The 15,466-nt window shown below is 46.4% G+C and overlaps 1 protein-coding gene across 1 annotated transcript in view; it reads left to right on the plus strand.

Annotated features, from left to right (window-relative positions):
- Positions 1 to 15,466, plus strand: part of LOC119445644 (glutamine synthetase 2 cytoplasmic-like) — a 35,726-nt gene that overhangs the window by 13,338 nt on the left and 6,922 nt on the right. The window contains exons 3-4 of the mRNA XM_037709919.2: positions 9,216 to 9,368; positions 10,890 to 11,017. Of these exons, the coding sequence (XP_037565847.1) occupies positions 9,216 to 9,368; positions 10,890 to 11,017 (281 nt within the window). The remainder of the gene's footprint in view (positions 1 to 9,215; positions 9,369 to 10,889; positions 11,018 to 15,466) is intronic.

The following is a 15,466-nucleotide window of genomic DNA, read 5'->3' on the forward strand; positions in this document are numbered from 1 at the left end:
CTTTTCGAAGTTCTTAACGCCCTTCTGACCGCGTGCCATACCGTCCATCGCACCAGTACAGCTTATCATCCGCAAACGAACGGCCTAACAGAACGGTTTAATCGTACTTTGGGCGACATGCTATCCATGTACATGGCACCGGATCATACCAACTGGGACCTCGTTTTGCCATATGTTACGTATACGCCTATAACACCGCTTCACAGGCCACAACGGGATTTTCGCCATTCGTTCTCGTATATGGCCATGAACCTACATGTACGCTCGACAACATTCTCCCCTACCGGCCTGACCCATCAGAGGGCACGCCTCTGTCTGAGGCCTCCAAGTATGCCGAGGAATGGCGTCAGCTGGCCCGTTCGCTCACGGCGGAAGACCAGAGTCTCCGAAAATTCCGTCGCCATGATGACCGACCTGCCTGCACCTACCAGCTGGACTCATTAGTCTGGCTGTGGATACCTTCAAGCACCCCTGGTCTATCCTCCAAACTCCTCGCTCAATACCACGGTCCCTACCGCGTCGTACAACAGACGACGCCGGTCAACTACGTCGTCGAGCCGCTAACGCCATCTACTGATTTGAGACGTCGTGGACGCGAGACAGTCCACATCCAGCGACTTAAACCCTATTACGACCCCCTTGTCCTCTCCTCTCCTTGAGTCGCCAGCGTGGCTCCTTCTTCTCCAGGGCGCCGTTGTAGCGAAGAAGACTGGCGCGCCCTATGGACGCACTATCATCATCGGTCCGCCGACGAAGATGGGCTCGCGCTCTCGGTGTCCGACGCTCGACTGAGACGGTCGCGTTTCCGACTCGTCAATAAACCGCATTACAATATATATATATATATATATATATATATATATATATATATATATATATCATCATCAGCCTATATTTATGTCCACTGCAGGACGAAGGCCTCTCCCTGCGATCTCCAATTACCCCTGTCTTGCGCTAGCGTATTCCAACTTGCGCCTGCGAATTTCCTAACCTCATCATCCCACCTGACTTTCTGCCGTCCTCGACTGCGCTTCCCTTCTCTTGGTATCCATTCTGTAACCCTAATGGTCCACCGGTTATCCATCCTACGCATTACATGGCCTGCCCAGCTCCATTTCTTCCGCTTAATGTCAACTAGAATATCGTCTACCCCCGTTTGTTCTCTGATCCACACCGCTCTCTTCCTGTCTCTTAACGTTACTCCTAAGATTTTTCGTTCCATTGCTCTTTGTGCGGTCCTTAACTTGTTCTCGAGCTTCTTTGTTAACCTCCAAGTTTCTGCCCCGTATGTTAGCACCGGTAGAATGCAATGATTGTACACTTTTCTTTTCAACGACAGTGGTAAGCTCCCAGTCAGGATTTGGCAATGCCTGCCGTATGCACTCCAACCCAATTTTATTCTTCTGTAAATTTCTTTCTCATGATCAGGGTCCCCTGTGAGTAATTGACCTAGATAAACGTATTCCTTTACAGATTCTAGAGGCTGATGGGCGATCCTGAATTCTTGTTCCATTGCCAGGCTATTGAACACTATCTTTGTCTTCTGCATATTCATCTTCAACCCAATTCTTGCACTTTCTCGATGAAGGTCCTCAATCATTTGTTGTAATTCCTCTCCATTGTTGCTCAATAGGACAATGTCATCTGCAAACCGAAGGTTGCTGAGATATTCGCCATCGATCCTCACTCCTAATCCTTCCCAGTCTAAGAGCTTGAATACTTCTTCTAAGCATGCAGTGAATAGCATTGGAGAGATTGTGTCTCCTTGCCTGACCCCTTTCTTGATAGGTATCTTTCTACTTTTCTTGTGGAGAACCAAGGTAGCTGTGGAATCCTTGTAGATATTTGCCAAGATATTCACGTATGCCTCCTCCACTCCTTGATTACGCAATGCCTCTATGACTGCTGATATCTCTACTGAATCGAATGCCTTTTCATAATCTATGAAAGCCATATAGAGAGGTTGATTGTACTCCGCAGATTTCTCGATTACCTGATTGATGGCATGGATATGGTCCATCGAAGAATACCCCTTCCTGAAGCCAGCCTGTTCTCTTGGTTGACTGAAGTCAAGTGTTGTCCTGATTCTATTGGAAATTATCTTTGTGAATATTTTATACAATACTGAAAGCAAGCTAATGGGTCTGTAATTCTTCAATTCTTTAACGTCTCCCTTCTTATGGATAAGTATAATGTTGGCGTTCTTCCAGCTCTCTGGTACACTTGAAGTTGTGAGGCATTGCGTATAAAGGGCCGCAAGCTTTTCAAGCATGATATCTCCTCCATCTTTGATTAAATCTACTGTTATTCCATCTTCTCCAGGCGCTTTTCCCCTGGTCATATCTTTCAAGGCCCTTCTAACTTCATCGCTAGTTATAGAAAGAGCTTCTGTATCCGGTTCATCACTATTTCGAATGGAAGAAGCTTGGCTGTTTTGGCTACTGTACAGGTCAGTATAGAATTCTTCTGCTGCTTTTACTATGTCATCGAAATTGCTGATGATATTACCATGCTTATCTTTCAGTGCATACATCTTGCCTTGTCCTATGCCTAGTTTTCTTCTTACTGATTTCATGCTGCGTCCATATTTTACGGCTTCCTCAATTTTTCCCACGTTATCATTTCGAATATCCCTTACTTTCTTCTTGTTGATCAGTTTTGACAGTTCAGCGAATTCTATCTGATCTCTTGAGTTGGACACTTTCATGTTTTGCCGTTTCTTTATTAGCTCCTTTGTTTCTTGGGAGAGCTTCCCTACAGGTTGCTTTGGTGCCTTACCTCCCACTTCAATTGCTGCTTCTGAGATCAGCCTAGTTACGGTTTCATTCATTAGCTCTATGTTATCTTCATCTTCCTGTGCTAAAGCTGCATATTTGTTTGCGAGCACCAGCCTGAATTGGTCTGCTTTTACCCTTACTGCCTCTAGGTTGGCCTGTTTCCTCTTGACTAATTTCACTCTCTCTCTCTTCAAATTGAGAGAAATCCTAGACCTCACTAACCTATGGTCACTGCACTTAACCTTACCTAACACTTCTACATCCTGCACTATGCTTGGATCGGCAGAGAGTATGAAATCTATTTCATTCCTTGTTTCTCCATTAGGGCTTTTCCAGGTCCACTTCCTGTTGCTGCGCTTCCTGAAGAAGGTATTCATTATTCGGAGCATATATATATATAATATATATATATATATATATATATATATATATATATATATATATATATATATATATATATATACATTCGGAGCCTATATATATATATATATATATATATATATATACAGGGTTTCCTAGCTATCACGCAGCACGATTTAAAAAAAGAGGAAGAACGGCGTTACGCGAAGCAAACCTAGTGCGTATTGTTTCCAGTGCAGTGGAATAGCCACCAGTAATTTTTTCGCTGTTGAGATTTAATTAGCTAATTTCAATTAATTATGTAACCCCAGAAGTACTGCCCTAATTTTCAAAGTGTCAATGAGAAAGTTGTAGAGCAACATGAAAAACTCCCGATACAGCTTTCTGTTGCTGAATACCGAGCGTGAAAGTGTAGCCCGCGAATACACGCAAAGTACCTCGAACGACCAGTCGCGCGGCAGTTCTGCGTGTATTCGCGGGCTTCTGCCATCAAGAGGACTCGAATTGTCTAACCTGTGACAGACTATTCTTTTTTTAATTTGTATAGTATGAAAAAAATTCCGGCAGAACGCATCCGACTGTGAATCTTGACGTCAATCTGATTTGCATGGAAGCAATGTAGCGACACCGTATTTATAACGCCGAAACGTGTAATGCCGCCGTGTTCCTTGCGCTTCCCACTTCCCCCGTTGCGTCATCTAGCGCCGCCGTCATTTAAATTTTAAATTTAAAATTAAATTTTTAAAGATTTCTTTTGTTCAACGACAAGGAGCTTAGACCCAGCGATGCAAGTTCACATCAAAGATGTTCATTGAAGAGTGGCCCAACATTGAAGAGTGGCCCAACCCAGTGGCCCAACTTTGCGTGAAACAGGTTTATTATAAAGCAGTACATACCTTGCCGTACATACTCAGTGGAAGGCACCCAGTGATCCATTTTTGGTGTAAATAGGCTCATTGAACGGCGGAACATACCCTGTAGCACAACCCCAGTGAACCAAATTGACATCAAAGAGGTGCGTTGAATTGTGGCACGTACCGAGTTCCCACGCCCAGTGATCCAAGTTGGGGTGAACGAAGCCGATTGAATAGCGGCACATAAGCCGTCGCATATACCCAGTAACACGAGTTGGCGTGACGAAGTTGACCCAAGTTGGCCCGATGATTGGTTTTAGCGATGGTCGATTAATTTTTTTATTCGAATAACAATTAATCATTCATCATTTTAGCCGGTAATACATTAATCACTTTCGATGAAGGGTTTTTCATCGATTAATTGATTACCTAAAAAAACTTCTTTAAAGTAATTTTAAAAAGTTTCAAACACAGTTACCTATACTTTTGTAGGACCCCATTTGAACGTTGGAGACGTGCCACGGAACCAAGTTTGAAACACAAGTGTATAAAAGTTTGATAAAAGATAATTTTTAATTTGGAAAAGGCTAAATATAGTCCGCACTAGTGGCTTTTCAAAGATAAACAAAATGTGATACAAAATGGCACTTAGTGCAGAATTAAATAGATACATGGCACTAGTGGAACCCTGTACAGTACAGTTCAAGAAGAATTAAGAAAAACGGCAAGAGTGAAAGGTGAAGTCCAACTTTAATATGCAAGCAGCGGCAATATTCACAGGGCAAAAGAATATTACTGGTTTAGGATTTTATACCACATGCTCTTTTCTACAGAGAGAAGGAATGCCAATTGGCTGGGTTGTATGGGTGAAACCGACACCTTCTTTGAATGGCCACTCAACCAGCATGCGGGAATAGACGCTCGGACTGGAATTGGCATGAACTCGATCGCTATATCAAATACATGCTCCAAACCGGCTCGCATGCTATACCACGTCCTTAGTGAACTGGGAATGGCATTACGATCAACAACTGGGTTGCTATAGTATGCCTTGAATTGCGAGGGTATTTGAAGCATCCGGCTTCCGGCGGCGTGGTAGCGTGTGTGGTGTGGGGGAAGAGAGGGGAAGCTCACGGTTCGGCATCGCTCGTGCGCCGCCGTTCCAGTACGATTTCAATATTTTCGCGCCATTCTTGTCAAACTCTCGAAAGCGATTAATCGAACAGGTCTAATCAATTAAGCCGATTAAATGAAAGGCGGACATCGATGAAGAATAATTGTCTTGTGTGATACATTTCATCGATTATTCGAATAATCATGCATCGATATTGCCAACCCTAATTGGCTTCGAACCCGTTTCCCTCACCACAGCAGCCCGATCCTATATACCATGTACAAGGAAGGAAGGAAGGAAAGAGTGGAGAAGGAAAGGCAGGGAGGTTACCCAGTTCAGCACAATCGGTTTGCTACCCTACACATGGGAGCGGGATGAGGGGGAATGAAATATTAGGGGGAGAGAGAGAGAGCACATAACAGCACACTCATCGTCAGTCACAGTCCGTCCATAGAGAAAGGAATTCAACAAGAAGGGACATTCCCATAGGGCCCAGCGGCCGAATTGACTGCAGCGTGCCAAGCGGTCGGTGTCGATCACTTACATCACTTCCGGTTTCGGTTTTGGGCGCGCGTATTTTGAACGCAAGCTAGCACGCCGGCTGCGCTCCCCCCCCCCCCCCCCTTCCTTTTTTTTTTCCTTTTTTTGTTGGTCTTCGTGCAGAATCGGTTTATTATTTAGTAAAAATGATTGCGAACGATCTTGTAAAGTCCCATCGAATCTGTGCCACGTGCAATTTCACAAAGTAGACGCAAGACCTTTTGTGCAATGAGGAAATATTTATTTTGCTCTATATAAAAGCTCGTTCCGCGCTTTTTGTGCGTTCATCCAACATTGTGACACCAGCAGGTAAGGCAGTAGTTCCTGTATGAAGCTCCACCGGACGGCAACAGCTGAACAAAAAAGTAAATTACAAGCTTGTTACATTTGCAAGCACGTAACAGCATGTTACAAGCATGAGTCATTTTGGTATTTAGACATAGGAATACTGCGAGGCGAAACGTGCGAAAGCGGTGAATGGGCGGCATTACAAACAAAAGCAATTCGCTTTTACATACATGGCGTAGAAAATACCCGACTCATCCCAAACATAAATGAAAACATCTGATTTCCAAGCGTTCCCCAATTTCCGGGCATTATTTCCAGCACTTAGGCAGCAAAAATATACGAGCGACTTCGCGTTTCCAAAACTTGGCCTCGGGCGACGCGACGGTACGTGACATACACAGAGACGGGCGCAACAGGCACTCAAGACAAATGCGTGGGTGCAATGCCTTTTTTCAGTCCTTTAGAAGACGTAATTTTCGAATTACAAGTTTCTGATTTGTTCGTCGTTCGCGCGTTCTGCCGGCGCCAGCAGCACACCCCATGTTATCACTCTTGGCAATCGCCCATCGCGTTTTCAACAGGCGTGAGTGCCGAAAGAAGGTATATGTTGTTGCGGAGCCACAAAAACGTCACAGACTTGTCCCTCTAAGATTCATTACACGCCAAACTAACTTTATCACCACGACCAAGCTGCTTATCGCTAACTGCGTCACAGCGCGCTGTGCGGCCAGCGTGCCTCAAAAGTACCACAGAAAGTAACGAAATTACTTTTCAGTAATGTCTGGCGTCAGAGAAAGCGGCACAAACTTCTAGCAAGATGCACTAGACTACACACCACGGCTGAGTTCTCGCTAACTGCGACACGGCGCCCTGTGCGGCCAGTGTGGCTCGAAAACCGAAATAAGTTACAATAATCCCCTAGGAAGCGTCGGAAACATGTCTCAGCACGATTCATTTACTCAAATTACCTGCGCCAGGATGGCCGAGCTGTTTTTCGCTAACTGCGTCTTAAGTCTCGGTCCCGTGCCGTAAGCCTAATTGCGTCGTAGACTGTGAAACAAGATTTCTCACCTTGCCGTAGTCCAATAGTGCAGTGGTGTCTTGTCCCAGTGCAGAATGAACGCAAGAATACGCCGAGAGCCCAATAAACCAGGTTACATAAAAAAAAGGAGAAAAAAAAAAAAGACGGGTCGCCGCGCGCGAGCGCTCAAACGCGCGCGCAGCCGTCCTTGCTGGCTTCGGGGGATTGTCTGGTGGATGACGCATGCATCTGGCGCGTCATTGACCTGTGGCTAGGTAAGGCATGGAAAATAAGTCGCAAAGCTTAAGTTCATTTATACGCAAAACGTTTTAGTTTTCGCGGCAAAGAATTAAAAAAACATAAATCAATGCCTGTTAACTTAAGTTCACTTTCTTTTTTTTCGATGCTCGCGGCAGCTAACGTTCGGTGTCAAAAGTATAGCGTGACGTAGGGTGACGTGTTTCCTGTTGCCAGTTTTTGCCGAGTGTCCCCTCTTGTTGAATTTCTTTCTCTATGGTCCGTCACTGTTGCGTAGTACGTGACATCACTGTCACAGCCGCTTGTCCAAGCCCGTTTCCTTTAAAAACCTAAGTAGTCCCTTCGTCACCTTCAGCTCCGATGTCTTCTGTCGACGACACGTGAGAATGGTTTCAATTGACATTGGTCGATTGTCCAGGTGTGTTAGAACGGACGCCATGGACTGTCTCGGAACATTATATTCAGGACAGTCGCATAGAATATGTTCTAGCATCTCCTCGCAAAGACAGGCATTGCAAAAAGCGTTGTCGGCCATTCCAATGAGGAATGAATAAGATTTCGTGGAATGCCACCCCTAGCCATAAGCGATAAAGCATAGTCGCCTCTTTTCGGCGGAGTCCAGTTGGCATACACAGATGCATCCAAGAGGGCAGGTGGTAGTGACGATTGCTCCGGTTGGTCTGGCTGCTTGGTGTGCACCATAGAGAGAGCGTGATCTCCTGTGCAAGCACTCGAAGTCGGCTGGCTGCGTCGGACCGTGAGAGCGGTATGACCTCTTCCTGTGTGTCGTCAAGAGCTGCCCGAGCGGCATTATCGGCGTTTTCATTCCCTATGACGCCGCAGTGACTTGGAAGCCACTGAAACGTCACGTGGTGTCCTTTCTCCTACTTTCTCCTGTGATGTATGAAGTAAGTATCTAATATCGAATACGAGCTGTTCGTATGGCCCGCGACGCAGAGCTGATAGCACAGATTGTAGGGCTGCATGCCTTTGAGTCACTGAGGATTGACCATTGTCGAGGTGACTCCCGATTGACGAAACGAAGTGCAGCACGAAGAGCAGCTAGTTCCGCAGATGTCGATGTCGTTGGGTGGTCAGTCCTGAAGCTAATGGTAATAGCTCTTGCTGGGACAACCACAGCACCGCACGAACACTGGAGGTTTGTGGAACCATCAGTATAATTAAGTACACTGTCCGCATACCGCTCGTGTAGAAGAAGCAAAGACAGTTGTTTCAGCACAAGTGACGACAGCTCAGATTTTTTCTTGATTCCTGCTACACTGTGATTTACTGTGGGGCTAATAAGACACCAAGGGGGTATCGATGGTTTAGATGCAGCGGTGAAGCCCGAGGGTAGTTTGTCGTTGTACTTGATGATAGTTTTAGAGAACGATGCTTGGCGCTGGTCTGAAGGTAGTGTTGCAAGGTGGTGATAGGGGGCACGTGCAAAATGTCTGATGTGCGTTCTCAGGGCTTCCACCGTAATGTGACACCAAGTATAAATGTGACATCTATACCCGAGTGACGCTAGTTGGCGGGAAAACGGTTAGACACAGAAACAAAGAGTCAGATAACAGACAGACCCTGGAAAGTGCGCAATGTGCTTTAGGAATGCTAATCGCATTAAAACTGTCCGTATGCGCAGCTTTTGTTCGCGATTTATAATTATAGTACACGGTAGGGGGAGCGCCCACCGCTACTACTTTAACGGTAAACATTCACAGCTATATGAACTGTCTATTCGGCGAGAAACGTTACTCACTTAAATACACCAAACCCAGTGGGACTAGACAAAAGAAAGAAAAAAAGCTTTGCTTTTAACAGTATCTCGGTTGCACTTACACAATTGTGCCTCTTCTAGTTCTGACCACATGGTACATCGCAAAGGTGTTTCATAAACCTTAGCTTTCACATCTGGATCTTTCGCACACCAATATGATAAAATAGTCTATACTGCCAGTATACTGCTTTCGCTTTCATTATGCATTCTATTTCTGTTTCAGAGACCAATACCCGCCGAAGTTGCCTTGAAGCAATGCAGAAGGCAAACGATCAGGAGCCCTGGTTCGGTATCGAGCAAGAGTACGTGTTAACTGAAAAAGATGGGAATCCACTAGACTGGCCAAGACACGCCAGCCATCAAATAAAGCCTCTAGGCAAGTCATAGAATATCTTCTCACCCTTTACGACGTGCGCCATAAGCAGTACACGCAAGGTGACAAAGAAGACAAACACAACCGTCGTGTCTTCGTCTTCTCTGTCGTCTTGCGTGCCTCGTTTGCGCTACACATAGCGTAATAAAGCGCATTAGTGCTTACTCTCTTCTACTCCAGGAGTCATATAATTCCTTGCGAAAATAATGATGCCGTGTTCGCTCAGAGTAAGCCCCGTGTAAGAGTTGGCACTCATGACAAAGCACCAGACTGGTATTTTTGACAGAATAGGAGAGGTTGTGTAAGGAGTTCACTGATAGATTCGAGGCGTGCTCTGGTGCTAGATGCTGAGTTTGCGTCTGAGCAGACTGCGCTGTGACGCGGAGAGGCAACCGGCGCAGTTGCAGTGTAATTGCATGAGCGCTCACCTGATTGGCCGACTCCAGGCGCAGTTTCCACTCAGTGTCAGGGTACTGTCTACTGTCAAACGCTGTATATGCACACAAGAAGCAAAGTGACGATGGGCGTCTCAATCATATGTATAGAATATGTCTCCGTTTTCTTTGGAACAATGATACTTATAGGACCTTTCCTCAACAAAGATGGACCAATCCGGACGGCTTAGTTCTAACAATAAGCTTTCGGTGCAAGACTGCTTACAATTAAGGTCTCGGAAAGGCAGCAGGTCTTATCACAGTTTTTCCGACTTTCCTATGTGCGAGACCGGTGCTTCTATTTACCATGCTGACAGTGACGATCACTGGTGTGCGCTGTTGACAACTTTTAACAATGAAGTGAGCCCTCTGCGGTATCAGGGAAAGGTGGTTAAGGCACCTTGTATAGATGTTTGTCATCACCCCCTGTTCGGTTTTATGAGTTGGGTAAATTTTACGGCACTTTTTAACTTCCTCTTGGGTCATTATCACGGCCGGTAAAAAGTATCAGAAGAAGAAGTATCAGAAAATGCTCAGGCGACGGGCAAGATTCAACCGCTATTTCAAAGTTATTACCTTTTAGCCTCACCAGAAAATGTCGTTCTTGTTAAGCTATCCAAGTTAAAACAAAACGTACACATGCGATTCCCGAGTAGCTGGAGATTGCGTTGCACCCAAAATACGTATAAATTATGGTCGACACATCATTTCTTATCGACTACCCTCTCTATTAAATTCATGCAATGATTTTGCCCTATAGCCCAGTGATTTTTGTTTGCTTTCGCATGTACAATCAACCTTAGAGAGCAAGTTGTATAATACTTCTCGTTTAAATTTTTTTCTACAGGTTTGTACTTTGTAGTTGCTGTACAAATTGCCACTTTGTAGTTATTATTATGTATGCTCGTATAAGCCAAGTTTGCTGTAGGGGGCGTAGGCACTCGTCAAGCCGGTGAAACACTTTTTCTCAGCGTCTCCATCGTCATCATAATGATGTAAATAAATATTTCTGTCTGTCTCTCGTTAATTATTAACGTAACAATGTTAAAGACATATGTTTATAGCACTAACTGCATCTGTTCGTATTCAGGTCCATACTGCTACAGCGTCGGGGCTGATGCCGCTTCGGGGAGATATGTATCGGACGCTCACTACAAGGCATGCACTTATGCCGGAGTCAAAATGGCTGGCACGAACTGCGAGGGTGTCCTAGCGCAGGTAAAAACTTTTTTTTTGCACGATTAGTTTTACGATTTCTAATGAATGCTACTCGGGGGGCTATTCTAAGCCTGTGCTGTTCTATACCAGAATGAGGATGGATACGAAATACGCACAGACTGGACAAGAGCAACGGCTAATAATAGTTGCCTAGAATTAGTGCTATTGCCTGTGAGACAACTTACCGAGCTATATTTTGTGTAATGTCACCTCATGAAGTTATCTTGGAAAGCCGACGGCCTGTCTATTCGAGAAGGTGTGCCAGCCACTGCTCGACGCGTTTTCCTCTTCTTTATTTTTTCAAATAGTATGATTATATTGTAGACGTTAGCAAGAATAGTAGCGTTATGTGATGTGAGTCAGCGTCCTGCAGCTCGTTCTGTGTAAATGTGTTTGGAGAAGCAATAAAATCCCACGCGCACTTGCAACGCGTGCCCGTAATACGCTGATAATGTCAGTAGTCTCCATGAAAAAAAAAATGGGCTCTAATCCACGCTGTGAAGGTGGTTGGCCAACGAAGCTGTGGTATCACCTTATCGGATCGATCAATGTGACTTTGACTTGAACGAGGTCCTGCCGAGCCTCAGTACGACGCCATTGTGCGCATTGACGTTGCTCTTCCCATCGTCGCTCATCGTGTTCACGCTGGTCTTCGGGATTCCTAACTAGAGCACTGCACGGGCTCGGGCTTACCCGAAAGCCCGGGCCCGGCCCGGCCCGCGGGCCGGGCCGGGTAGAACAGCTCTTTCACGGGCTCGGGCCGGGCTCGGGCACGGCGTGTGCTTTTTGACCCGGGCCCGGGCCGGGCTGGGGTTTTTCGACGCGGGCCCGGGCAGGGCTCGGGCTTTCTGGTGGTGTGCATGAAACGTGCAGCGAGTTATTCTCGGGAGTCTCAACTCTGAAAAACATTATTTTTCGGTCTCGGGCCGGGTTCGGGCCGGTTTCGAGTCGGGCTCGGGCCGGGCTCGGGCCGGGCTCGGGCCGGGCTCGGGCCTAAGGTAAAGGGGTGGCGGGCTGCGCCGGGCGGGTAACGTAGATTATTTCCGGGCCCGGGCCGGGCCCGGGTCTCGCCATAAAAGTTTTGATCGGGCTCGGGCGTGCCGCCCAACGTAAAAACGGGCCCGGGCTAAAAAATCGGCCCGTGCAGTGCTCTAGTCCTAACTATGCGTGGCCATTCGATGGCGCTATCACAACATAAATGACATCAGTTGCTAGGCGGGTTCTTCTTTTACATGTAAAAGTGTAGTGATGTCACTCCCTGCTTCGTATGATACAGTTTGCGCTCTCCAGCAACTGCCGCTTGTGCGACCGCAACCTTTACCGGGAAACGCTTGCAGCGAACGCAACGCGCGAAGGCGCTCTTTATTGTTCTTCTTTAAATGCGGAAGCATTTCTATGCCTACCCAACGAGGAAACCCGTCCGTCCGTCCGTCCGTCCGTCCTTCACGTAAGACGATCGCTTTCAAGATAGGGCCCGCAGCAGCGACGGAAAACAGCGCACATGAAGCTATCAGCACTTGGCGCACGCGGTCCCCCTCGCAGATCGCTTTCAAGATAGGGCACACGCGACCGCGCCATACGCAGCCGCCACCCGTGTACGGTTGACCACGGTTCATAAAGGTTCGAGGCAGATGGATCAGGCGCTACAGAGCGATGACATCTTATAATGATCGGAACGTCATCAGCGCACCTGGCGCCACCGTCCGCAGCAGTTCGTGTCGCCACCGCACTGTCGTTTATACCGGTCGGATCAAGTTTCATACCATTGGCAATGACACCGGGCTGCGTAGAGAAGAGCAAGTGGCACAATGCTTGCGCATAATTAGACGACTCCCAGAGGAGTTTCTGCGTGGATGACTTTTTACCCTGCACTGCCGGCGCCGCCGCTGCCGTGGATGCGCGAAAGTGAGCGCCATGCGGTGGTGCTGCAAGGAACCAAGCAGCGCAGGCGACTCGCACCTTCCGTTCTGATTGGCTGACTCTTTGGCTACAGAGACGAAGAAATCCCGTGATCCTAGTCGTATTTCGCTGTAAAACAAAATACAAAATGACTTGCAAGCATACAACCTCATGTCGTCGCCTGCCGTCACTGTAAATGTAGTGAGACTTCTACAGCCATGACCATGGTAAAAGAACAGTAGAGAGGTGATCCTAACTATTCATCCGCTTCCTTCTTGTTTAAGCATGCCCTTATTGGCCACGAGATCGAACAGAGCCGCCGCCTGGCGGGCACTGGCTGAACAACGCATAGTGTGGATTGCACCACGCGTCGTCTGCTAGGACCTGCGCGTTTACATGGGCATAGACGGCATGCATGTCTTTTAAAGACCATTTCTTCCATGGCTGTAGCACAGGCGTAAATGCTGGTCTGCATTTTTTGGACGACGTACCGAAGCATTTAGCCTTGCGCTGTCGTTATTCCACTGTAGGAAGGTCAGTGAATGGCCATGCCGAGCGAGCAATATGTGACCGTTGGAACTTCGGATCGCCACAATCATATCAATTTTACGGTTTTGTTGTGTTTCGGGGGTGATGAAATTATTAAATTTGCCGGCGCAAGTTGGAATCAGCCAGCGCAAGACAGGTGTAATTGGAGATCGTAGGGAGAGTCCATCGTCCTGCAGTGGACATAAAAAGTAGGCTGATAATGATGATGATGATGATCATGATGATGTGTTTCGAGTACACCACAGAAAGCGTTTTAGTCCGTTTTAACCACAAGTGGTCGCAGCGATGCGTGAATGGAGTGCTTTAGCGATTTGTCGCAGTTTGCTGATCCCTCCGCAACTTCTATCATACTACACAACATGAACAAGGTGCCATAAATATCACTCAGCAAAATAAAAGAAAAATTGTTAGCATGTACAAATATTGTATTGCGTCATGCAATTCATATTACAATAACTGCATTAAAATAATTGCTGTAATTGCATAACTCGTGCTCAGTAGCTACGCGTGATGGCCTAAGGTGTTCTTAGAATATGTGGTTCTGATCCCACGAGGGTGAATTCATTTAGCCGCAAAAGTAAGTCATGGGCTTTTGTGTTTTCAACCGCTGCTACAAAGGGAAATCTAAAATATGGTGTTAAATCAGGATAATATGTAAACAGTCTCTAGATACAGGGCGTCAACACAGCACAGTTGGAAGACGGTTGCTGTAATTTCCTTTTTTCTTTTCAGGGCAGAGTTGTTTGCTTGACGGAAAATGACAGTAGTTATTAGTTGAAATAAAGCAGTGCGACGATTTTAGCTTCTGAAATGATTACAACTTTTCCTGTAACCATGCAAAGGCAGCTTTGTGCTTAAAGAACACGTTCTAAGTGTTACTACGATAAAAAAAATCTCGCCTGAGGCAACCTGCCAATCTATTGGCCTACCTCATAGTGGCCTAGCCTGTTTAATTGAACTCATGAACTGCTTGCATTTCACACCAAATGAATAAAGAACAAGAAATAGAAGAAACGGACTTTTACGCCAACAATTGCTGATGTAGATGGCGCGTGCAATAACATGCTAATTTAATTTTGTTGCACAGGCATGCATTCTTTTTTATAACCAGTGTAAGATTCGCAGGGAATAAGGTCATAATTCAATTGCGCAAAACATTCCGCATAGTAGGCACAACGCCCGCGAAACATGCACAGAAAGCCCCAAGGAAATGCCGAAACGCAGATTGTTTGGCTTAGTGTCAGTCCCCCTTTTAACGACAGCTTGCGCTTCTTTCAAGGAAAAACAAACGCTCTGCACATTTCGTGCGAAAATGCGGCATCGGAGCGCAATATATTATTATTATTATTATTATTATTATTATTATTATTATTATTATTATTATTATTATTATTATTATTATTATTATTATTATTATTATTATTATTATTATTATTATTATCGCAAGATGGCGCCTAGTACGGACGTTTGTATTCTGTGCTCCCAGCCTTTTTACGGAAAACAGCAGTTTCATTGCTGTATTTCATGCGAATTACGTGCACACGTGAAGTGTACGTATTGCATGGCCCGACGAGGACTTTGAGCTTTTGAAGTCTGGTGAGAATGCTTTCACGTGTAACCTGTGCCAGAACGCCGACCACGCCGACATTCCAGCGGCTAGTCTTAGCGATGTCAACACGCCCGTTGCTTCCCCATCGGCGACCCCTCCCCAGGGCCTCGCTCTCGTCGGGACCGGTTTTGAGGCGGTTGGTGACATGTCGGGCCTCCGTGGCCTTCTCCTTCAGGCGCTCGAGGGAATATCCTTCCTCAGCGATGAGGTGGCGCGACTGCGGAGTGACAACGAGCGTCTGCACAGGGAAAACGCGCTGGCATCCGCTCAGCAGGCCGATACTATAGGTGCACTACGGGTCGAGGTGCGTTCCCTGCGTGATGCGCTTGGCAAGCGGTCTCCTATTTCTCCTGCTGTGATGCCGCCCATTTCTCCTGCTGTGGTGCCGCTCC

Source organism: Dermacentor silvarum, chromosome 3 (genome assembly GCF_013339745.2).
Source record: "Dermacentor silvarum isolate Dsil-2018 chromosome 3, BIME_Dsil_1.4, whole genome shotgun sequence".
Lineage (NCBI taxonomy): Eukaryota > Metazoa > Arthropoda > Arachnida > Ixodida > Ixodidae > Dermacentor > Dermacentor silvarum.